The 24,673-nt window shown below is 53.1% G+C and overlaps 1 protein-coding gene across 4 annotated transcripts in view; it reads left to right on the forward strand.

Annotated features, from left to right (window-relative positions):
* SARDH (sarcosine dehydrogenase) overlaps window positions 1-24,673 on the forward strand; it is a 77,872-nt gene that overhangs the window by 28,481 nt on the left and 24,718 nt on the right. For all 4 annotated transcript variants that reach the window (XM_078616094.1, XM_078616092.1, XM_078616095.1 and 1 more), the window contains 8 exons: window positions 3,013-3,096; window positions 7,456-7,569; window positions 8,077-8,215; window positions 12,122-12,235; window positions 15,049-15,196; window positions 16,228-16,321; window positions 17,999-18,161; window positions 18,677-18,845. In XM_078616094.1, coding sequence (XP_078472220.1) covers window positions 3,013-3,096; window positions 7,456-7,569; window positions 8,077-8,215; window positions 12,122-12,235; window positions 15,049-15,196; window positions 16,228-16,321; window positions 17,999-18,161; window positions 18,677-18,845 — 1,025 coding nt within the window. The remainder of the gene's footprint in view (window positions 1-3,012; window positions 3,097-7,455; window positions 7,570-8,076; window positions 8,216-12,121; window positions 12,236-15,048; window positions 15,197-16,227; window positions 16,322-17,998; window positions 18,162-18,676; window positions 18,846-24,673) is intronic.

Consider the following 24,673-nt stretch of genomic DNA (forward strand, 5'->3'; position numbering starts at 1 on the left):
GCCACACCACGCCCTGGTGCACCGTGCCTGCCTTCATAGGTGCTCGCTCACAGCACTTGACCCAAACGGTCTAAAAAGCTACGCAGGGGATCTTCGTCTTTTTATTGTTGTTGTACGGTGCCGATTAATTAGTTTGGATTCTATTCCAAATATGATTCAGAGCTAGTTATTATTGGTGTGTGTATATACCCAGGAAAGCCTCATTGAGTCTCAAGACTCTTTTCCAGAGAATCCTGCCAAACTGTTAAAGTAGGGGGCAATGCCATTGATCAGCGTTGAGTTGTTTGGCCAATGTCAGTTACCTTGTGGGGTTTTATTAGCTACTTGCTTTTTGCCCGTCCAAGGACGGGTGTATTGCAGTAAATCTGAAACTTGCAAGCAAAAAGCAGACCGCGACGTGATATTCATAGCAACAATTCGTGTGCAATTTGTAAGGGCGCGATGACACAGACTTACTTTATTTAAAGGTTATAATCCCTTGTTCATCACGACGTCCTTTTTACTTCGATGTCTCAACAGCGTTAGGGAGATCACGTGATGACATGAGGGTTCTGCCTTTGTAGTGAGGGTTGTGAGTTGACGCCGAGGAGGGGGCAGGAGGCGCCTCGCCTCCCCCATGTGGAGTGACGTCACCCGCTGGGTGTCCATTTGGAGGACATCACATGTTCATGATTATTAATGAGGGGGGCTGTTCGACGTGGAGTGACATCACGCGCGGGACACACAGACATTCTCGGCTCCTTATCGTAGTGAATGCGCAGAAACCGGAGATGCCGTAGGAGACCCACGCAGAACACGGGGAGAACATGCACACTCGACACAGCAAGGGATCCCAGTTGGGTATCGAACCCAGGCGCTTCTTGCCGTGAGGTACAGGTGTTACCACTGCACCACCCTGCAGCGCACACCGACACCTTCACGAGCGGTGTACGCATTCATATGCTGAACAACCGAGGGTCAGTGCAAGTTGCTTGAGTCACACCCGACAGCCCATTCCCCCGCGGGTCGACGGTTGATATCCAGGGATTATAAAAGCGGTGCGAAGTCGGCCGAGGTCCCCCTTGTGTGTGTGTGGACGGCGAGCATCAGTTAGACCACCGGGGGGTCCGCCCCACTGAGGAGTCCAAGCTTTGTCACGGCACTTCACCGGTTAAGTGGTGCGAGGGGTGGGAGGGCGTATGGTGGAGCGGTGTGGTGAGCGCGCCGCACCACAAATCCCGTGAGCCGAGTTCAATTCCTGAGCACGGCTAACGTGGTTGCGCGAGTGATGTCCGAGCCGGTCCTGGACATCTGCCCCACTGGTTCACCAACCCGTACCGACTAGCGTGGTGAAGTATGGTCAAACAACGCCAATCACTAACGTGGCTGACATTATTTGTAATTATTATTACGAGTGTGTATAAAAGAGCAATGCATGATTATGTTTTATGATTTCCTTGCACGATCCCTTTATTGATCTTTTTTACACGGGTGTCCAAGGGTGTCACGGGACACACGCACACAGATAGCCAAACGCTTCGTGAGACATTACAAACGTTTTAAACAGATGCACAACAGATGCTTGAAAACACGGTGATATTAAATTTGTTAAAATATTATGCTTTTCCTAAAATAATGTCGAGGATTGTTGTCGTGATGCCCATAATCCTCGCCAAAGCTTTGAGTTTAATTGCCGGCTCATTCGTGACATTGGCGGCCACTGCACGAGCTGAATTATTGTTCCCGCTTAATTAGAGGAGCTAAAAGGGACCTTGCACTGAAATCCAAACACAGCCAAATGTCAGCGGTGCATGCCTCTTGAAGTTCTCGCCAGCTTAGGGAGCGTGCGTGGATACTTAACGTTGCTCCCCACAGCAGAACGGATGTTGTGGAGGTTTCCCGCGCTCTACTTCTTCTTAGCACTTAAATTTCGATTTAAAGCTTTCGTGACTGCAGGGATTTATCTTCTTGGTTCCTCGGTAAAGTCACGTAGAAGGGAAATAATAAAATAATAATAAAAAACATAATAAAATACAATTCTCACAACGTTTCGGTCACAACGCAAGCAGCCGAAACGTCGTGAGAATTGTATTTTATTATGTTTTATTTTTATTATTTTATTATTTCCCTTCTACGTGACTTTACCGAAAGAACCAAGAAGATTCTTCGCACTTCTTCACATTTCTTCGCACTTCACCGTTGAACCGTTTTGTTGGTTCAGTGGCTCTTAATTTTTCGCAATTCATTTAATCCCCTGGCGTCGCTCGTTATGTCCTCGATTACAAAGCAAGACGGAGTGGCACCGTGGGAGGAGGTTGTGGCCTTGGCCGTTGCGGGTCACGGTGGCATTGAAAAATAAAAGGGACATTTCACGTCACATCTCTTGGCCTGCCTCTAAAACGATGATGATTGTGGGATGATGATATTATTTAGTCGTGGTGGTCGGGCTATTGGAGAAGCCAAAGATGGCGGTTATAATAATGATGGTCATGTTGATCATGAGAATGGTGGTAGTCGTTATGATGATGATGGTCATGGTGGTGGTGATTGTTATAATGATGATAAAGATGGTGGTGTCGACGTCGATGGTGGTTGATAGTGATGACAATGACGGTGGTAGGAGTGGTAAAGGTTGTTGATGGTGGTTAAGGTTGTTGTAGTTGTGATGGTGATTTTGGTGGTGTTGACGATGAAGACTGGTAGTTATATTGACGACGACGACGATGATGATGATGGTCGTAGTCGATGATGGTGGTAATGTTGATTATAATGGAGGTGGTGCTGATGATGAATGCGGTGTTAGTTGTGATGACAATAATAGTGTTGTTCGAAGTTGATAGTTATGATGTTGCTAATGGTCACGATAACGATGATGGCGGTGGTGATAATTATTGTTGTGTTGATGAAGAAATGTTGAATGATTGTGTTGATGACGGTTATGCCACTGCTGCTCCTGCCGATGATGATGATGATGATGCTGATGATGATGACCACGTGATGCTCATGGCCGTTCTCTTTGTTGACTCTGAACAGGTGCTGCAGCAGCAAGGCTGCGTGTTCCAAGAGCGCCACGGGTGGGAGAGACCCGGATGGTTCAACTTGGAAGGAGCCGCTGACGTACGTGCTCAATTGTTTTACGTCTCATTTCCCTCCGTCACGACCCCGCGCCGTCGCGTTGCAATTCTTGCGGCGCTTTGAGACACAATTTTGCGTGCATCACGCCGCTGTGTGAAAAATACAAAATGTGTATCGCTATCGAGCAATAGGGCAGCACAGAAGGCAGAAGTTTTCCACCTGAGTAAAGCCCATTGAGCTGTACAGCTCTTTTGCTCGTGAATACGTATTTGTAAATATGTATAAATATGTAATATGTAGTTCACTTTAAAGTATTTTTTGTTCTCATTAATAAAGCTTTAAACTGCACTCCTACAAACTAAGAGGTTCATAATAAAGGTTTTTGGGTTAGATCGCGTCACTAGTGTAGGCCATGCTCGCCCCGTTCCCCCTCCACGGGAACGCTTGGTGCCACGGGCTTAGGAGGCGTTCTGTCAACGTGCCGGTATCCACGCGTGCGCACGTACGTACAGCTTCACCGCACGTAGCCAACCGTGCTAATCTACGGTGCGGTGGGAAGGACAACAAACTAAACACAACACGACTGTTTAAAAGATAAGAGTTTGGTGTTGTGGACCGTGACCGGCGTGGCCTACCATTGCATACTGGCACGTCTTGGCCACTGGGTACTGGTTCATCGCAACGCAATTGGCACGGATAGGAAATTGCGTACGTCCGTGCGCATACTGCCACGTGTAAGGGTGCGTGTGTGGGTTGTCTGGGTTTTGGTATAGAGGGACCACTCCTCTGCCAGCAACGCCTTCATCATTCAAACGGCGATTGTCGCCGGGTCTCTGACGGCCACTCACGTGATGTTATTACACTTCGCACGAGTCGGCGTGCTCTGATCATTCCCCGTCCTCATGATCACATGACCATAGCAGAGCTTGAGCGCCCGCTGAACATTTGCCAGGTCACTGATATACTGGAGTATGGCGGCACCTCCGATTAGCACGGCTGACTACGTACGGTGAAAATGCAGCTCAACGTACAGGCGTACAAGGCTCGTAGCTAAAGCCATAGGGAGAGGCAAAGTGGATGTGGTGCGCCGGGCACGGGAATATTTCACTGGTTCACCGACCTGGATGGAATCGGCGGGAACGAAGCTCCGAGTGGCGTGCACCCGGAGCTTTGTCCCCTCCGTTACCGAGTGACGCCGTGGCAAGCGCAGCGAGGGCCGAAGCGCAGAGTCCCCGGCCGCACGCCAATCGTCCCCAATGACCGCCAACCCCACCCCTGGAAGAAGACATCGTTCGTAAGTGTTGCGTGTTACCGTATTGTGCGAGGAGCGGCAGAACGAGCGCAGGGCTGGAGACCCGGTGAGCTGGATTGATTTCCCTGCTGGCGACTGTGATTTGGCAAAGTCCGTCGCAGCCAAAGCGGCGTTTGCGGCCGACGTTTTCCGCAGGAGAAATTAAATAAATAATTATCGATTGGCTCATTCCACTGTTAATCATACGGCGGCACCAGGGGTGTGGGAAATTAGTGGACACCAATCCCATCATGATGGCGCAATTACGATAAGACCATGCAGGCAGCAGAGAGCTGGGAATTACTCTGTTGTGACACAATATAATCACAAGCGTCATTTTGGAGAATATAAATGAATAGACAATATGTGTGTGTGTGTGCTCCTTAACAAATCCGCCTCTCCGCTTCAAAAAATATGAAAAATTATTCTTACGCAACCCATCGGCGGCACGGCCTTCTGGGAGTGCATTATTTCAGCAGCACTGTTTGAATACAAGCAAACCCTGGACCCGTTTTGGCATCGGCAGAGTCTGGCTGGCCTGAATCACTCAAGATCAAGATCGAGATGCCATCATGGACAATTTCCACCACTGCCTTAAGGGCCGCCATCACAGCTCTGCCAAGCCCAATGTGTATTTGAGACAAGGGGCACTTTGACTTTTTTAATTGGTTAATTGTCAAGACAAAGTCATGTTCAACTCGTCGACCGATGAGTTTTCCGGATCAGTTTATCCCGGTCAGGTTTTTACTTGCACAAGCAAATGCTGGAGTGGTTTCTAGCTAATCTGGGCCTCATCAGCACGGTTTGGCCTCTGAAACCAATGCCACTGACTAATCCAGCGTTAGAGCTGCGAGCCATTCATGGACCTATTCCAGAACACAGTGCAACTGCAAATAACCAACTGGAGCAATACCGGTTCATGTTGGCGATGCGTCCCTGACAGGCGCGACATTTGTCGTAAATTAAAGCAAATTGTTTAAATTACCAAAACACCGCACGTCAATAATATATAGCACTCTACAGTACGGTGCATTTCCTTATGCGCGAAGCAAAGTGGTTCGTGTACAGGGTAGTGGGTGACGGCTACGAGAGAGGATGGACGATTCTGTTAGCGACGTAAGTGTGGGTTGAGGCGACGTTCATCAGGGAGCAGTGTTCACGTACAACGACGACATATTTGTGAAACGACATAAGGGCGAGACGTGAATCGGGGTATGACTGTATAAGCAACCGTTTCCCGTGTCGATGAATTTCCTCGTCACCTTTTTGTACCATGTTCAACTTATTTTGCACCGTATGCAGCCAACGATCCGACTTGTGAAATCGTGCCGTCACGCCCGCTGCCACCGACGAAACGACATCGCCACTGTGATGCGTTCTGTCCCCTTTGGCCAGGCGTGCGTCCGGCCCTCGGTGTGTGGCAGCGGTGTTAATCTGGGGCCCCCATTCTCGCCCACACATCCAGCCATGTGGCCCTCGAACATTCGGAGTCGCAGTTTCAATCCTATTTGCGTCATCCTCGAAACGTAAACCGCAGGTGCAAACAAAGTCTCAAAATGCTTTGTGTTACTTGTGCCACATTGAGCCATGCGCACAGTATAAGCACTGTAACAGAAGCTGATATAAGCGAGGTTCACATTTGTGATAAATATTACAGTGCTTACCGAGTGGGTGGGATGGGATGCGTGTGTGTGTTTGTCTCTGCTCACGGGAATCGCTGATGCGAGGTCGAATTTTATAAAAGGGAGCGGTGATGTTGCGGTTAGCGCTACACTGCGCTATGTACCCGGCCACCCGGGTTCGATTAACAACATCAGTGATGATTATCTGAACCGGTCCTGGGCCTCCCTTAGATCCACTCAGCCTCAATGAGTACCTGATGTGGTGTGTAAACATCGTTACTAGAGAGACAAAGGCGGTCGGGCTTGGTGTTGGCCACCTATCCACTCGTGTGCCGTGCCCGCCTTCATAAATGCTCGCTAACTGCACTTACCCCAACAGCCTGTTAGGGCTACACAGGGGATCTTTATCTTTGTGTCTCTGCTCACAGGAATCACTGATACGGGAATCGAACTCGGGTCGCCGGGCTCGTAGCGCAGCGCGCCAACCATGAGCACGCAGGCAGGCAGGCACACTCCCACGCTCTTGTGAGGACGCGTCTAACCGACCTTGAGGGATGACAGCGCGGCTCAAACTCCAAGCGTCCCGTTTTGATCACGGCTTCATTGTCGCTGCGCGTGGGACACTGGCGGCAGTAATGAGCCAACTGCTGCGACAATAAACAGCGCTCGTGACAGGGGGTGGGGGGGGTTGCAGCATCTTTGAATTTTTAACGAGCCACGTAAATAATGTCGGCAAATTACGGAACGCGCCGATCGCCTCCGATCCTGGAAGCTGAGCGGGGTTGATGATGGATAGTGATTGGATGGGCAACGATCTTGCATGACAGGTGCTATAGGCTGTAGGGTTTGCTTGCGGGTAGCATGGGGCATTGCAGAAAAGCATTGGTTGTGCTGTACCAATATTCTCCCACGTCTTTGATTCCTGTTCATCAACCCGCACTCACTAACGTGGTGACGTATGACAAGATAGCCACCGTGGCCCACAATTGCACTGAGACTGGTTTTTAATGTATCTCTGCGTCTCTGTGGGTCTCTATAGGTATATATGTGTCTCTGTGGGTCTCTATGGCTCTCTGTGGGTCTCTGTCGGTCTATTATATGGTCCATAGTGTTGGTTGCACTGAGTTCTGTTGATGTTCTGATGCGATTGATGGTAACACCAGTAACCATCAATCCTTGAGAAGTAGCAATGAGGTCTACCGTTGCGTTTTCCAGGCCCTTTGCCGTGTCTCAGTGACGCTGTGTGTGTGTCGCATGCTATAGGCTCTCCCATGTCACAGTGACGCTGTGTGTGTGTCGCATGCTGTAGGCTCTCCATGTCACAGTGACGCTGTGTGTGTGTCGCATGCTGTAGGCTCTCCATGTCACAGTGACGCTGTGTGTGTGTCGCATGCTGTAGGCTCTCCCATGTCACAGTGACGCTGTGTGTCGCATGCTGTAGGCTCTCCCCATGTCTCAGTGATGCTGTGTGTGTGTCGCATGCTGCAGGTTCTCCCCTACGACTATTATGGCTCCTACGGTCACAAGCCCCACCAGGATTACAAATACAAGAGCCTCCTGTCGGACGAGTACACATTCGACTTCCCTCCCCATCACCACGTGGTGAGTCCCCCGTGTACCATCGTCATCGTCAGCACCACTACCACCAACGTGTTCAACAGCAACTGCATCGTCATCGTCAGCACCACTTACTGGCAGTTGTTTCAATAATGGCAGCTTCACCACCAGCAGTGTCACCATCATCTTCAACAGCAGCAGAAGCAGCGTCGCCAGCAGTACTACCATTGCCACTGGCAGTTCCATCATTATCATCAGTGAAAGCAGCAACAGCTTCATTAGCAGAACCTCTACCACGCTCTAACAGCAGTGTCATGATAGTTTTATGGTGATTGATGGGGATAATGGTGTTGATGCTGTTCATGATGAAGATGCATTTGACGACGATGGTGATGATGGTGATCAGGAAGTTTTAATCATGGCGATGGTGCTGTGCTAATGTTGATTATGTCGGTGATGATGTCGTTGATGATGTTGGTGACGACGACGACGACGACGATGATGATGATGATGATGATGAGGTCATTGTACTATCGCTCGCATCGCATGTAGATCCGAGACGAGTGTGTGTCATGCCGGAACGCCGTCGCAGTGTTCAGCATGTCGTACTTCGGCAAGTTCTACCTCGTGGGCCCCGACGCTCAGAAAGCTGCCGACTGGCTCTTCACAGCTGACGTCTCCAAGCCAGTGGGTGAGTGTGGCCGAGCGTGGTGCTGGGCACCCACCCCCTCGTGTGCCGTGCCGGCCTTCATAGGTGCTGCTCGCTAACAGCACTTGCCCCAACAGTCTGCTCAGGCTGTATGGGGGATCTTTGTCTTTGTATGTGTGTTTAAGAGGGAGCGGTGGTGTCGCGGTTAGCGCACCGCGCTACGAATCCGGTGACCCGAGTTTGATTCCCGCTTATGGCCAACACCAGTGACGATTATCTGAACCGATCTTGGGCCTCTCCTAGGTTGACTCAGTGTCAAATGAGTACTTGGTGCGATGCGTACACTTATCCACTGTGGAGACAAAGGCGGCCAGGCGTGGTGCTGGCCACCCACCCCCTCGTGTGCCGTGCCGGCCTTGACAGGTGCTCGCTTAACAGCTCTTGCCCCAGCAGTCTTTTCAAGGCTATTCGGCGGGATCTTTTGATTTTGCGTGAGTGTGTACGAGTGTGCACGCGTGTGTGGATGTGCACTGCTTGATGGAGGCCGTCATCCCTCATGGACATGTGATGCAACCGTCAACATCCTGCCCGAAACGGGAGCAGCTGAAACGCGAGCGGATCTCTAGGGTCGGCCTCCGCCGCCGGCCATCAACCCGGTTCAAACCCCACGACCCACGTCCCCTCCTTAACGGTCAATCCCACGTCCCCGAAACTTGCGCACGTCCTCACATCCACGTGCTCCTCTCTCTTCTCTCTGCCGTGCCCGTCTGTGTCGCCCGGTGTCATTTGGAGATCCCTCTTCACCGTGCGATCTGGATAAGAGCGCGCACGCGTCAAGAGTTGTGCGTGCCTAGGGCAGGCGGTGACGGTGGATCCGGGGGATCTACGCGATCGGAATAAAGATGCTGCACACGAGATCGGGTCGGGGTGCGTTCAGAAAGCCAAACTTGAATAATTGAAAGCAGCTCATCAACGTGGCAGGCGCTGAGCTAAACAGACCCTCATTTGCGTATCGAGCAGGGAGACAGATGGCACGATCATTTGGATGGGTTAGGGAAACTGGGCTTCTCCTGGGCTGACAAGACTCCAGTTCCGCGCCAGCGTTGAGATGTTAACGGGTGCCACGGTGGCTAGGAGATGTTAACTACCTCGCCTGGTATACAGGAGGTCTTGGGTTACACCCTGACCGTGGTCGCGTAGATTTTTCTCCGGGTCCTCCGGTTTTTCCCTCCACATTTAGAATCAACATCACACGTTTAGAGTATTTTGCCGCTATAAATTTACACGTGATAAACCACCTCGTTGAGCTATTATTTGTGGCCCGGTCACTTGTGAAAAAGAGCGATATAGCTCAGTGGGACTTGCCTCCATATATCTCTCCACGTCTCTCTCAAAGTCTCACTGTCTGTCTCTGTATCTCTCTCGGTATCTCTCTGCTTGTCTGTCTCTGTATCTCTCTCGGTATCTCTCTGCTTGTCTGTCTCGGTGCACGTCTCAAGAGGTGGGAGTTACTGCACCTCCGATTAGCACGGTTAGCTACATACTGTGCGAAAGAAGTTCAACTTAATATCATTATACATGTACACACATATGGCTCCTACTTTCTCTCAGTGTTTTACTCCATGTCTCCCTCTATCTGTCCGTGTCTCTCTCTCCGTGTCTCCCTCGGTGTACGTTCTCTGTCTCCACGTCTGTCTCTGGGGCCTCCCTCTGTGGCCGGGCCCCCGTTGATTGTCGCGCTGCCTCGGGGACCCCGTCGTGACGTCCGCGTGCCGCCCACCGCTGATCGATGGGCCCCTTCCCCAGCAGCAGCGGCGGCCCTCGTTAACTCGCCTTTGGCACCAGGTGTTTAATCACCGCCGGGTATCGACGCCATTGATCACTCGCCAAGCTCCGTCTGTCCCATTTTTAACGTCGTTTACTTATTTACCAGTCGTCCACTTTTGCCCCGTGCTTTTTGATGTTGTGTTTTTTATCGCCGGCTTTTATCCGAGGTGGGTGGCGCTGCCATCCAGCAGAGGGCGGCTCGACGATCGGAGAACCCGCCTTGTGGGGTTCAAATCCCGGTCTCACGGCGACTCAGAATCAGAATCTTTATTTCGTGAGAATCAGAATATTTATTTATACTGGAGCAATCTGATGTCCAGTAAGGGGCAACGGGTCAGAACGTTACAACAACAAACAATACAAAAACACGATATGAGTGCAAAGTATATGAAAGGTAAGCAAATCACTCAAAGAAATACAAATAAAACTAAACTATTTTAATGTTACCAGGCAAAGCCCACCGAGCTATTAGCTTCTTTTTCAGAAGCGACCTGGTCACAAATGAGAGCTCAATGAAGTGGCTCATCATGTGGACATTTATAGCAGCCAAATAATCTAAGTAATTTAAACGCATGTTTCTAAATGTGGAGGGAAAAGCCAGAGAGAAAATTCACGTGACCCCGCGGAGAACACGCAAACTCCAAATATCCAGCAGGCGTCAGGGTCGCGAACGACCCTCGACCTCCTGCATACCAGGCGAGGTAGTTAACATCTCATAGCCACCGGTTGATTAAATGATTTTCTCTGGGTGCGAAGTCCACGTTGTTTGATGACAATGATTCATAAACTCTGCCTTCGATGAGAGTTGGCACAGTGGAATGGGCACCCAACTCGCAATCGTAAAATGTGCGAGTTCAATTCCTGGCTGGCGATCACCATGGACCATCATCCCTCTGGAATCGATCAAATTAGTACCGCTCTTTTTGGAAAAATGGAAAACATCCACAATTTGACTTTTTCTGAGTTATCTTACGAGGTGTCGACAGACATGTCCCGTAAAGAACTACTTCTGAGTCGCTTCAGTCGGCCTCTCTCACTCGACACTACAGAGTTTCTCCTTCTTGTGGTGGAATAGCGGCTCTCCTCGTGCCAGCCGTCTAATACAGCGTGCCTCTCAGAGCAGGGTCCGCTACAATGCATCCTTCCCCTCCCGAGACGTCTCAATCTCGGAGCGCGCAAGCCGCTCGGCGTGAATTTTATTTAGAGAGGCGTAGCGCCGTTGTTTTTAAAGACATTGTTACTCACCGCAGTAAACCGCAGCGACACGACCGCACTCTACGATAGCTGGCGCCAAACTGTGCCGCACACCCTGTGTACGTGTACGTCATTGGAATGGGAAAGGGTTGATTGAAAAAAACTAATTAACTTTTGTAGGATTTTTTTTTTGCAGTTAACCTTGACCTGACCGAGACCATCACCTCGCTGGTGTAATCATCGCGACTGAGACCTGGATTCAGACTTTGCTCTTAAATCTCTCCCGAGGGACTCCAGTTTTATATTCTGTTTATGCGACACGAATTGCACTCTGCTTGTAATTTGCAGACACGTGCAGGATTTCTGGGTAGCACAGCTGCTCTGTGGGAGTTATGATTATTATTATTATTTTTAGTGCGAAGAATGTCAAGGTGCCATTCCTCCTGGGAATTAGTGCAGTTAACTGTGTCGTTATCATCAGAGGTTGGAGGTTGTTTTTTTTCTTTCTACTTTGTAAGTGCCGGTCCACTCTCGGAACGACGTGCCCCATTACCCTCCAGATGCTTTTCAGCTGCGAGGACTCGTGTGTGAGTGTGTGTGTTGCCGAATGAAATAAATATACCGACTCCATCGTAAGCCTCGTTCAATCCAAATTATCTCGTGAACCCACCCCGCACTTGTGCCATTGCGCCGTTACAGCGTGAAATGGCGCGGGGGTAACCGGGTGGCTCGGAGGTCGGAGCGCTGGGCTGGCAACCGCTGACATCCCGGTCTTGTCTATTGTGGTTGCGTCTCGTGTGGCATGTTTTGTGTTCCTGCGTGTGAGCGGTTTGCCAGGTGGCACGGTGCACACGTGTCTGATGAACACTCGTGGTTTGCCAGGTGGCACGGTGCACACGTGTCTGATGAACGCTCGTGGTTTGCCAGGTGCCACCGTGTACACGTGTCTGCTGAACACTCGTGGCGGGGTGGAGGGCGACCTCACTGTGAGCCGTGTGGCACCCGGGAAAGGAGACGACCCACTCGCTCCCGAGTTCGAGGGTAAGAGCAACAGCATCATCAGCATCGTCATTGTCGTTGTCATCATCATCATCACCATTCTCAGCAGCATTGTTGACCCTTTAGCCATTCGGAAATGACTGCAAGTTGCAGGGTGGGTGTCCTGTTGACCGCTGAATCGCCAAACGCACAAGCGGTTACCATTAATTTAATTTAGAGAGGCGTAGTAGCGCCGTTGTTTTAAAGACATCATACTCACCGCAGAGAACTGTAGCGACACGACCGCACTCTATGATAGCTAGCGTCAACCTGTGCCACACGCCCTCCCGCGTGGCCTTTTTATTTGAGATTTTATTCTGATTCTATGCCGATGACGTACGTGTACGTATGTGTATGTCATCGGAATGGAATCGGAAGAAACGGTGACGATGTGCAAGTACGTCATCGGAATGGGAAAGTGTTAATGATGAGAGCGACGTGCGTTTGATTCGAGCCGCCCTCCTTCACACCGGGGACGTCTCGGAGCACTGTACACGCGACATCTCACCTCGACGCGTGTTTGAAAGGGCACCTCCCCCAGTGGCAGCTGCCCCCGCGCAGCACAAAGTGACTGGGCACCCGGCCTATGCGCAGGCATGGGTCTGCCAGTAGGGGGGCGGTGACTGTGCTACTGGACATCTGTGACAAAGAGCTTCGTAGCTCATCGGATTCCTCCAGCAGTCTAGATAAAGATTCTGACGATTCAGGCTGCTATGTGTAATCCCAATGGAGTAGTTTGCGGTGTAATCTTCCAAATTTGTCAAATCCAGAACACGACTCTGGCTCACGGTGGCCTACTCACTCCTGAATCACGTCAGGGGGAACTGTCACGGTCGCTGTGAAGAAGACGGCGCACACTTTATGATGAATATACCCATACAGCAGTAATAATATATATTCAGAGCCTCCTGCAGGATTTTAACCGTGAATCTGTGCAACGAGCAGTCGGACGATCCACAGCGGCGTCGCCTCCCCTTCGCCGTGCCATGGCACAGCGGGCATCATCCTCCTCCTCATTCTCCTCATCGTCCTCCTCATCCTCCTCATCATCCTCATCGGCCAGCAGTATAAATGGATACATCACAGTTGGTCGCCCAGCAGATCACATCAATCAATCGATCAATCTTTATTGTACGCGCCACTATAGCCCCCAATGAAGTATGCATCAGTGCACATGACAACGGAAGGGAGCGGTGGCAGGGAGGGCACGGAGCAGCCGGAGCCGGAAGAGAAACCCGTCACGACCTCAGTGGCTAACGCCGACTGAGCAGAGTCGATTACAACAGCGCACACAATAAAGTGCAACCGTGCACAACGAATAGCATAAGAAAGGTAAGTAGTAAATAACAAAATGTAAAATAAATAACGAATAAAGAGACAGTTTTTTTTTCTATATATTTTTTATTTCATGTAGAGGCGAGTCTGAATAGATGTGGTGGGGTAGAGTGTGGGTACTCACACCTCTTCCCAGGGTACCCAAATGCACCTCATCGGAGCAACGGCAGGGCTGCACCTCGCTTCCATTGGTGACACGCAACGGAGTGCTGTTACCTTGATGATCTCGTCAAGGAGCATAAACCATCGTCACGCAAACTCCTCCGGTGGTCATCCTCACAGCAGCGGCAGCGGCAGCAGCAACAGCAGCTCTTGGCTACTGCCATCGCACAAAGGCGGCGGTCACCGCATCGCGCGGCGCTTTCATGTGCGCTTCTGCGGCCGTCTGGAACGCTCCTGCTTCCGATATTAGGAAGCCACTGGAGCTATGCACTTTTAAGTCATCATCAAGGTTGAAAACTCATTTCGTTAGAGCTGCTTTTTGTGTTTAGTTTGTTGTCCTTCCCCCGCACCTCCGATTGGCACGGTAAGGCCCACGCACGGTGATAAAGAAGTTCAACATACGTGCACACGTACACGATTGGGTCTATTGGCTGCTACTCTTCCTGTCCATCAGCCGCGCCGCTGCCCTCGCGGATTTTGTGTGGGCGAGCTCAGCTCTATTGCTCTGCACTCTGAGTCTGCCAGATGGGGGCGATAGCTTTGGCGTGGCTTATGATGGAGCTTGCAAAGCTGACGTTAAGCATTGCGGTTGTCATGCAACGGTGAAGGTACAGGCGCACGCCACTTCTGGCGTGTCCTGCCCAATTGGCTTCTCGAAACATTCAACACTTGATACACGCGCTCCCGTTTTACGTGTCGCCAGGGCAGAATCGGAATCTTCATTTGCAGGAGGAGGAGGAATCCGATGAGCTATGAAGCTCTTTTTCACAGATGTCCAGGAGTCAGAAAAGTTACAACCACAAACAGTACACAAATCGATAGCGGTGTAAATTATAGGAAAGGTAATCAAGTCACTAAATATAAATACATAAAGTATCCAAGCACGAATTGCGTATGCTCACAGTAGTGCCACATCTGTCTGGCACCAATCGTCGTCGTCATCGTCAATCCACTCTCCGTGAGGTCTTCCTCTCTTTCCGCTTCCTTCCATTGTTCCCCAAACAACACACGTGCATTGTTCCCCAAACAACACACGTGTATTGTTCCCCAAACAACACACGTGCATTGTTCCCCAAACAACACACGTGTATTCATGTTTTCCTTCAGCATAAACAAATATTACGATTCCGACCTTGTGACATTCCGGTATTGGCGACTGCCACGGTGGCTACGACACCGCCCCCCCCCGCGTGCCCCCCCCGCGTGCCCCCCCCGCGTGCCCCCCCCGCGTGCCCCCCCCGCGTGCCCCCCCCGCGTGCCCCCCCCGCGTGCCCCCCCCCGCGTGCCCCCCCCGCGTGCGCCGTCTGGGTGCACCGCAGGTGCCGGCTTCTACCTGGCGGTGGGCGGCGCCGCGGCGCAGCACGCCTGGTCCCACGTGAGCTCCGTGCTGCAGGACGGCGCCTTCAGGTGTCGCCTCGTCGACGCCTCGCCCCGCTTGGGACTCCTCAGCGTGCAGGGCCCTCGCAGGTGCGGTCCGACAAAGCACAACGTGGCTTGACGTGTTTCCGGACTTGACGGCGTTCGTACAACGACAGAGGCCCCCGTGTAGCCTTGAACAGAGTGTTGGGGCAGGTGCTGTTAGTGAGCACCTGTGAAGGCCGGCACGGCACACGAGGGGGTGTTGATAGCTACACACGGCTCCAGGTACTCATCTGCACACACACACACACGCTGAAGCATATTTACACTAAATTGTTTACGTGATGCACCGTACTAAATTAGCTGTGTCGGGTGGTGGCGGGTTTAACAACACATTTATATGTATGCGATCTAACCCAAACACCTCTATTATGGATTATGTACGTATACGTGCGTACACTGTCTAAGTTATCGCTGACAAAGAGGCACAGTGTATTTGTTATTCTCCATGGACTCTCACTGTTGAATGACTGATTGAATCAGAATCAGAATTTATTTTGCGTCATTGTGGAGATATGGACGTCTGTCTATTGAATGTTTCCATAGTGGAGGGAGTGGTGGCGCAGTGGTTGACTTACCGCACTGTCAACCCAGCAACTGGATTTAAATTTGCGGCCACAGCTGGCATCAATGACATCTTAACTAGTCCTAGTTCCTCCGCACCCCCCCCCCCCCCCGTTCACTAAACCGCACCGACCAGCGTGGTGAATACTCTTAGGTTTTTTCGGTAAAGTCACGTAGGTAAAAATAAAAAATAAAAATAATAGAAATAATAATAGAAATAAAATAATGAATCACGACGTTTTGGAGGCAACACAAGTCTCCGTCATCAGGTGGGACCGTCACAGCTAAATTTACTGTATAAATTCACCCTTGAAACAGAGCCAAGATAGCTCAGCGGGTAATTGACTCGGATACTCAACTTGTGATTCTGAAAACAGTCCGGTAGAACAAGTCGCCGACATGGGGTGGAGCAATCAAAGAGTGGACAGTTCACAGGAACAGCAACCATGGCAGTAGCAATAGCAGAGTGACGAGGAGGTGACCGTAGGTGACCAGGGGGCCGTGTGTGTCTGCAGCCGGGAAGTCTTGGAAAAGGTTCTGGATGCCGATCTCAGCAACGAGAGCTTCCCCTTCTCCACGCACAAGGTCGTGAAGGCGGCTGGGCACGAGGTGAGTGTGTGATGCCAGCGGCAGCTGTTCACTTACGGCACTTGCATGTTGAACTTGTTTGCACACTGCGCTTGTATGCTGAGCTTCTTTCGCACCGTACGTAATCAACCGTGCTTACATCGGAGGCACTAGGGTCTTATTGTAGGCTGCGTTCACCGAGGGATAACCCAGGATCGTTTCTGATACCGCTGATGTTAGCCGTGGCCGAAAATCTTAATCGAGGTCGCTGGCTTCATAGTACAGTGCGCTAACCACTACGCTGTTGCTTCCCACACCTATACAAAGATAATGATCCCTGATATAGCGTCCTTGTGGGGGCAGGTGCTATTAGTAAGAACCTATAGAAGACCGCATGAGAGGGTGGTGTGGCCAGCATCGCTCCCGGCTGCCTTTGCCGACTCACCACACCAGGAACTAATTTAATTCTGGGCGAATCCAGAAGAGGCCAAGGCACCGGCTCAGATATTCGTCACGTGACATTAGCTTTGGCCGGGAATCCAACTCGGGTCGCCGGGTTCGCAGCGCGGCGCGCTAACCGCCGCGCCACCGCTCCAGTGCGCTGTCTTTCCGTGCGTGCCACACACGGCACGCAGACACGCGCGCCACGTCTCCACTCGGACTACTTTAGGCAGCGCGCTCTGCCCCCTAACGAGCCTGGAGCCCGGCGCCGACCTCGGCGTAACAAGTCCACCCTCGGCAGCCGTGCGGGCGTCATACTCGGAGGTGTGGGAAGTCGCCGCCCCTTGGCCCTGGGTTCGTTATTCCGATTATCGTCAGTCGACGCTGCCTTGGCAGCCGGCAGCTTTGCCTCCCTTGCGTTTCTTCGTTCGCTCGCCTGGGAGAGCCTTGCGAGTGTGCGTCGTTTCTACAAACACTTGGAGCCGGGCCTGGCCGGGTCGGCTCAAGAACAACCCAGGGATGCGCTGAGACCTTCCACACGCCCTGGTCGCCATGCTCGTTAAGCAGTGAGGCTTCCTGGGTTCTTCCTCTCCCATACCACCCCCTAGGAATGAGTTTTGGATTTAAAAAAGGTTAGACTTTTGAGAAAATATTTTTTTGGATTTTCAGATAATTTACCATTTTTTATTTGTATTATTTGAACGTTTGTCTTCGTGCTTACCAAAGGTATGTCACTCGATGCCAATTGGGGGGGGGCGGGACGTAAATATTCGTGACGTCACTGCCCGTGACGGCGTACTTTCAGATCGATCCTAAACAAAAACAAATTATTGTACGGAAATCTTTTTGTCTAGGCCCAATCAATCAAGCTGGGCTTTTGCGAACCAATCAACTAACTCAATATAAAATTACAGCTGTTGCTCTCATCACCGTACTGTGAAGTAGATGAAGTCGCAGGCCATCGTCACGCTCGATGGTTTTCACCGACGCTACACACACCGAGCCACCCGTGAACAACGTGGACATTGCTGCCACCGATTTCGCTCACGCAGGGGTCTGCAACCGGCGGCTACGGGTGCGCACGCAGCTCTTCAAAGCGCTGCCTCGTGACGTTATTTACGAACGAGCGTCTCGCTTTCACGAGCATGGCGGCTCTTGAAACATTGAACCATTTGCCCAATTCGAACAAAAAAGGCTCTTGTCGTTAGTTTTCGGATGCCGACCCCTGCGCTAACGGAATGACCGCCGTGTCCCCCCCCCCTCCCGTCGCGGGAGCAGGTGCGCGCCATGCGCGTGTCGTTCGTGGGGGAGCTGGGCTGGGAGCTGCACGTGCCAGCGGCCGCGTGTGGTGCCGTCTATGCGGCCGTGATGGAGGCCGGGCGGCCCCTGGGCATCGTCAACGCCGGCTACCGCGCCATCGACTCGCTCTCCATCGAGAAGGGTGGGCCGGTGATGGGCTGACTGTTCCTTCCCAGGGTCCCCCACCCCCGTCAGGGCTCAGGACCTGGGCTCGAATCCAGGTCTCAGCCGCCTGTGATGAAACAAAACTGATTCTCAAGTCTAGTTGAGTCGATGGCCTCCACCAACGATTGTGCAAAAAAAAACCCATCGCTTTAATTTGTCTCACGCGATGAACGTTACTGTCACGTACGTATATGTACCTATGTTGAACTTCTTTAGCACCGTACGTAGCCAACCGTGCTAATCGGTTGGCCAGAGGTCACGTGAAGAAGGGATCTCGGAGGTAGCTCTGCGATATCCACTTCCACGAATCGCTTGAGCTGCTCTGTGAGAGAGAGAGCCGCACGGTCGCTGCGTCTCGTGACGCCGTTGGCACAAACCGAAGCGCGTGAGTTGAGGAGGGCCCCCGGCGGAGTCTCGACCGCTCTGCCGCTCCGGCACCGCCGTTTACCCCGCCGTGTCCCCGGCACCCCCCCCCCCCCCCCCCCCCCCCAGGCTACCGCCACTGGCACGCCGACCTCCGCACGGACGACTCTCCGCTCGAGGCCGGCCTGGCTTTCACCTGCAAGCTCAAGTCGTCCGTCCCGTTCCTGGGCCGCGGCGCCCTGGAGGAGCAGCGCCGGCGTGGGCTGGCCAAGCGCATAGCCTGCTTCACCATCGACGAGTGAGTTCCCCGAGCGCCGCGTCTCTCCGATCCCACGGCTGCTCTCGCCGCCCCTGTACCAACGGCGGTAAAGAATATAAACACGCCGCACCTGGGCGCTGACAGAGCAGAGAATTTGCGCGTTTGCCACTCGCTCCCTGCAGAGATTTGCGGTTCGGGTAGAGCAGCCACCCTGGTTAATACTGCGGGTGCCATCGTCATGGCGTCGTCACGCACGGTGTCCGTGCCCGCGACCGTCTCTGCCACGTCTGTGTCTGCGTCTGTCTGTACCGTGTCCGTGCGTGTGTCTGTCTGTGCCGTGTCTGTGCGTGTGTCTGTCTGTGCCGTGTCTGTGAGTGTGTCTGTCTGTACCGTGTATGTGAGTGCGTCTGTCTGTACCGTGAGTGCGTCTGTCCGTGCCGTGTCCGTGCGTGCGTGTAAAAGGCTTAAGTGCTGCCGCGTCGGCTTTGAGAGAGTGCGGTCAGGGATGGTTGGGCCGAGTCAAACTCACCGCTCCCTAAAAACCCTTTCAGAGCGAGCGGCTCCTTACATTCATTATTCACCTCCCCTTAAACGTCTCTCCGATGCACAGGTCCCTCGCCTTTTTATTTCTTTCTTTTTTCAAAATCCAGGAAAGCTTCACTGAGTCGTTGGGATTCGTTCGCAATCAGCGCTAATGCTCGCTGACGAAGACGGCCTTGTAGGAATCTTGTGTCGTTGCTGTTCCTACCGCCGTTGAAAGAAAAACTGGTAAACGTTTAACTATTTTTTATTTTACCAGGTAAGGCCCACTGAGCTGTGTAGCTCTCTTTCAGAAGCGACCTGGCCACAAATGACAGCTCAACAAAGTGGCTTGTCACGTGGACATTTATAGCAGGCAAATACTCTAAATGCGTGATGATTCTAAATGTGAAGGGAAAAAAGGAGGACCCGGAGAATAATCCACGCGACCATTGGAGATGAGACACCACAAACTCCAACTATACAGGCGTCAGGGTCGGAACTGAACCCACAACCTCCTGTATGCCAGGCGAGACCCGTAACGGCGCCGACCGTGGTTGACGTGTATCGCGGGCGGTGGAGGCCACGCTGCAGGTGGCAGCCTGTAATCCTGGACTGCCGAGGCAGCAGCGAGAGTTGGTGGGTCCCAGGCAGAGCTGTGGCTGGCCAGGAGAAGGCGGTACAGCAACGGTGGGCTCCATCTGTTCCATCAGCACGGGATAGAGTGTTGCCCCCTTGCACGTGTGGGTTTTTTGCAGGCACTCCGGTGTCCTCACACGTGTATACACACTCATTAATTGGCCGATAACACCTTCATATTTAGAGGACCCCCAGAGCTTGGGGGGGGGGGGTATTTGGTGCCATGTAGATATTTCTGCAGCTCTCATCTCAAACAGTTCTGATGGTTTCTTGCTCAAATGAGCATTGAGGTGGTGAGCATCACCTGTTCACGGCCCTGGTGGATATTCCAGCGGTGGATATTCCTATGGCTGGGACGAGTCCCTATATCGGGCAGCCACTTTTTACTTCCCTGCAAAGTGTCCTCAATTTTATCCACCCCGGAGAGATGATGGGCTGAGTCGACCCCCCCCCAACCAAGATTTGTAACTCGCAAAGCTTCCAATGCCGCTCGCTCTACCACTGAGCCACATTGCTCTCATGTCGCCACACCTCTCTCTCTGTCGCCAACCTCTCGTCCGTCTTCTCTCGACGGAGAATGTAGAAGATTGTGGGGGGAGGGGAGCGAGGTGACTCAGCCTCAACCGAGTACCTGGTGCAGTGTTTAGCAACGTCGCCACGAGGGAGACAAAGGCGGCCGGGCGCGGTGCTGGACACCCACCCCCTCGTGTGCCGTTGTGGCGTTCATAGGTGCTGCTCGCTGACAGCACTTGCCCCAACAGTCTGTTGAGGCTATACTGTACCGGGGATCTTTTTCTTTGGGGGGGGGGCAATCATAATTCCTGATCTGTCGCCCCCCCCTCTCCCCGCCCCCCACCCCAGTGGGCCAGCACCACTGCTGGAATGACGCACGAGCGAGCGGCAGCGGTGTTCACCAAACGCCCCCCCCCCCAAACCCCCAGCCCCCCCCCCTTCCCGCTGCCCCCCGCCGTCTCCAGCTGTGCTCAATGATTCACGCGTACACGCCTCGTGGCGTCTGTACGCGTTCATTATTCATGACCGCAGCGTGTGCGTGCGCGTGTGTGTGCGCACGTGTGTGTGTGCGCGCGCGTGTGTGTGTGCACGCGCGTGTGTGTGTGCACGCGCGTGTGTGTGTGTGTTTGTTCTCGAGGAGTGGCAGTGCTGCAGCGGTCAGCGCGCTGCGGCTGTGATCCCGGCGACCCGGGTTCGATTCACGCTCACGGGTCAACACCGGTGACGATTACTTATCTGACCCGGTCCTGGGCCTCCCCTAGGTCGACTCGACCTCAATTGAGTACCCGGTGCGGTGTGTCAAAACATCGCCACTGGGGAGAGAAAAGGGGCCCGGGCGTGGTGCTGGCCACCCGCCCCCTCGTGTGCCGTGCCGGCCTTCATAGGTGCTCGCTAACGGCACTTGCCCCTGCAGTCTGCCGAGGCTACACGCGGGGGGATCTTTGTCTTTGTTTATTCCTGGCGCCGCGTTTGCGACGTGCGGGGAAGGCTGATGACGCGGCGACGTTAAGCGGGGAGCCGCCTCCGCCCCGTGCCCTCCTCGTTACCCGGGGTATCTGCGGAGTGACTCAGAACCACGGAACGTCATTAACGTTGCTCCCCTTCGCAGACGAGGAGACGATGGCTCCCGGAGGGGGTGTTACGTCAAGGATGTGTTTAGAAAACATCTTTACCGACGCGAGCGAGCGCACGGAGGGAGCGCGACCGTAGGGACCCCCCCCAGTGGCGTTAGCGAGCGCCTATTAAAGGTCGGCACGCACCAAGGGGTGGGTGGGTGGGTGAGTGGCAGCAGCACCGCAGCACCCAGCGGCTCTCTGGTCTCTGGCGATGTTGACGCATCTCGATGCTCGTTTCAGGCCCAGCGCCTATTTCCGATGCCGGTGCCTTCGATGTGAGCCCAGGCCGGGGATCAAACTCGGGTCACGAGTTTGCAAAGCGCGGAGCGTTAACCACCGCGCCACCACTCCGCACACAGACGTATACACAGACAAAGATGCCCCGTGTAGCCTTAACAGACTGTTGGGGCAAGTGCTGTTAGCGAGCGCCTATGAACGGCAGAACGGCACAGGATGGGGTGTGTAGCCAGCACCAGGCCCGTCCGCCTTTGTCTCCTCAGTGGCGATTTTTTACGCACCGCACCAGGTACTCATTTGAGGCCGAGAAGGCCTAGGGGAGGCCCAGGACCGGTTCAGATAATTGTCACTGGTATTAGCCGTGGGTGGGAATCGAACCCGGGATTGCAAGATTCTTAGCGCAGCGCGCTAACCGCTGCACCTCCACTCTCAACACACCCACGCGTACACACGCGCGCACACACGCGCACACGCGCGCACACGCACGCACACCCACACACGCACACACCCACGCACGCACACATGCACACACACACGCACACCCGCACACATGCACACACACACACGCACAGCAGCGCTGCAGCCTGTGTTTGGCAGCTCAGTGTGCGTGAAGTTATTAATCCACTCACATTAGCATCACCACCGCAGTCCACGGCCACACGAAGCCCTGGCGCCCGTAAAGACAACGTGGCTCAGAGGATCCCCAGAGGCAGAGCGGGGGAGAGATGGGAGGGAGATGGGAGGGAGGGGGGAGGGAGGGGGAGAGTTTTGGGAGGGAGATGTGAAGGGGGAGAGTGAGGGAGGCACGAGAGAGGTGCATTAGAGACAGCGGAGAGAGAGAGAGAAATTCAAGGAAGAGCCAGCAACGGGGGACAGAGTGCGTCAGATATGAGAGAGAGAGAGGGGGGAGAGGGGGGGGAGAGGCATGCTACAGAAACAGAGAGGGAGGAAAGATAGAGAGAGAGAGTGAGAAGAGCACGAGAGGAAATCGAGAGATGAGAGAGAGAGGGGAGAGGCAACACGTGAGAGGAAGGAGAGTGAGCGAGAGAGGGCAGAGAGAGAGAGGGAGGGAGAGAAGGGGGTGAGAGGGAAGAGAGAGGTGGGGGGGGGGAGAGACCCATGGGTCACGCTCGCAGCGCCCCTGCCACTGCATGCGTCGTCGCGACCCCTGCTGCTTGCAGAGTAAATCCCCTTCCAGCCTCGTGTGTGTGCGTGTGTGTGTGTACCGTGTGTGTCACCGTGTGTGTGCAAGCCGTGTGAGTGTGTGTGCACTGTGTGCGTGTGTGTGTACCGTGTGCGTGTGTGTGTACCGTGTGCGTGTCTTGTGTGTGTGCACCGTGTGTGTGTGTGCACTGTGTGTGTGTGCGCACCGTGTGTGTGTGTGTGTTGTGTGTGTGCACCGTGTGTGTGTGTACCGTGTGTGTGTGCACCGTGTATGTGTGCCAGGTGTGCGTGCCACGTGTGTGTCCACTCGTGCCGGGTGCGTGTGTTTGCAGGCCACGTGCGTGTGTGCGCGCCACGTGTGTGTGTGCGCGCCACGTGTGTGTGCGTGGCGAGGGCTCTCGATGAACCCGGCTGTGGGTTGAGTGCTGAGGCACACACGGAGGACACGTTTGTGCGTGTGTGTGTGTGCACCGTGTGTGTGTGCACCGTGTGTGTGTGCACCGTGTGTGTGTGTCATATCCTGGGCAGCGGTAGTGTAGCGGTTCGCGCAATTCGCTATGAACCCACGACTCGAGTTGGATTCCCGCTCACGGTTAACACCGGTGATGATATCTCAACCAGTTATGGGCCTCCCCTAGGTCGACTCAGCCTCAAATGAGTACCCCAGCGTGGTGTTCTAAACATGGCCACTGGGGAGACAAAGGCGGCCGGGCGTGGTGCTGGCCGTCCACCCCATAGTGTGCCGTGCCTGCTTGAGCAGCACTTGCCCCAGCAGAGTCTGTCGTAGGCGACATGAGGGGATTTCCGTCTTAGTCTCGATGTTATCAGTTGGGGAGGAATGATTGAAAGGCATAGGGTCGTATCTGCTCGGTAATAATAATGGCAGGAGGCTTCAGGATTTGTGTGCGCTGCCCACAGGCAAGTAATTATCACGACGCGCCGGCGAATGTACACAGCACCTTGGGTGCATTATCCCGGCGCTGAGCGCAAGCATCTGCTCGTAGCAGAAGAGCGAGAATGCAAACCCTCGCCTTTGACGCGAGCAGCTGCTGTGAAGCTGATATGTCGTCCATTGACCCATTGAGCTTGCTCATCTTGAGGGTGCACCTGGCATTCGTACCCTTGCGGAAGTAAGGATCATCCACTTCGCTTCGCGTTCAAGCGCGCAAGAGCCCTGGTCTTGGCCGCTTGTTGAAGATTGCGAGAATGAAGAAGTTACATTTTGATTTAAAGATTTCGTGACTGCAGGGATTCATATTCTCGGTTCTTTCGGTAAAGTCACGTAGAAGGGAAACAATAAAATAATAAAAATATAAAACAATTAAATTCTCACGACGTTTCGACCGCAACACAAGCAATCATCATCAGGTGTGAAAAAACACGGCAAGAAATTTTGAAAAAAGTGGCGGTTTTTTATTAACGTCAGGACCACGGACAGCGATTTGGCAGTTGGTCAGATGGACGAGTCCATCTATGTTTGGAAAAGAGGAGGGGGGATAGGAAGAGAATGGAATGCGGTCTGAAAGTCACCGTAAGCGTGAACACAATCAATTAAGACCCGAAATGTGACTTTACCGAAAGAACGAAGAAAAATAAAGAAGTTGTTCACGGCTGCTGCTGCTGCTAGCCACTGCCCCCCCCCCCTCCTGCGACTCGACATCTGTGAACAAGAGCTTCATA

The sequence above is a fragment of the Lampetra planeri genome, chromosome 49, assembly GCF_965212315.1.
Source record: "Lampetra planeri chromosome 49, kcLamPlan1.2.h2, whole genome shotgun sequence".
Taxonomy (NCBI): Eukaryota; Metazoa; Chordata; class Hyperoartia; order Petromyzontiformes; family Petromyzontidae; genus Lampetra; species Lampetra planeri.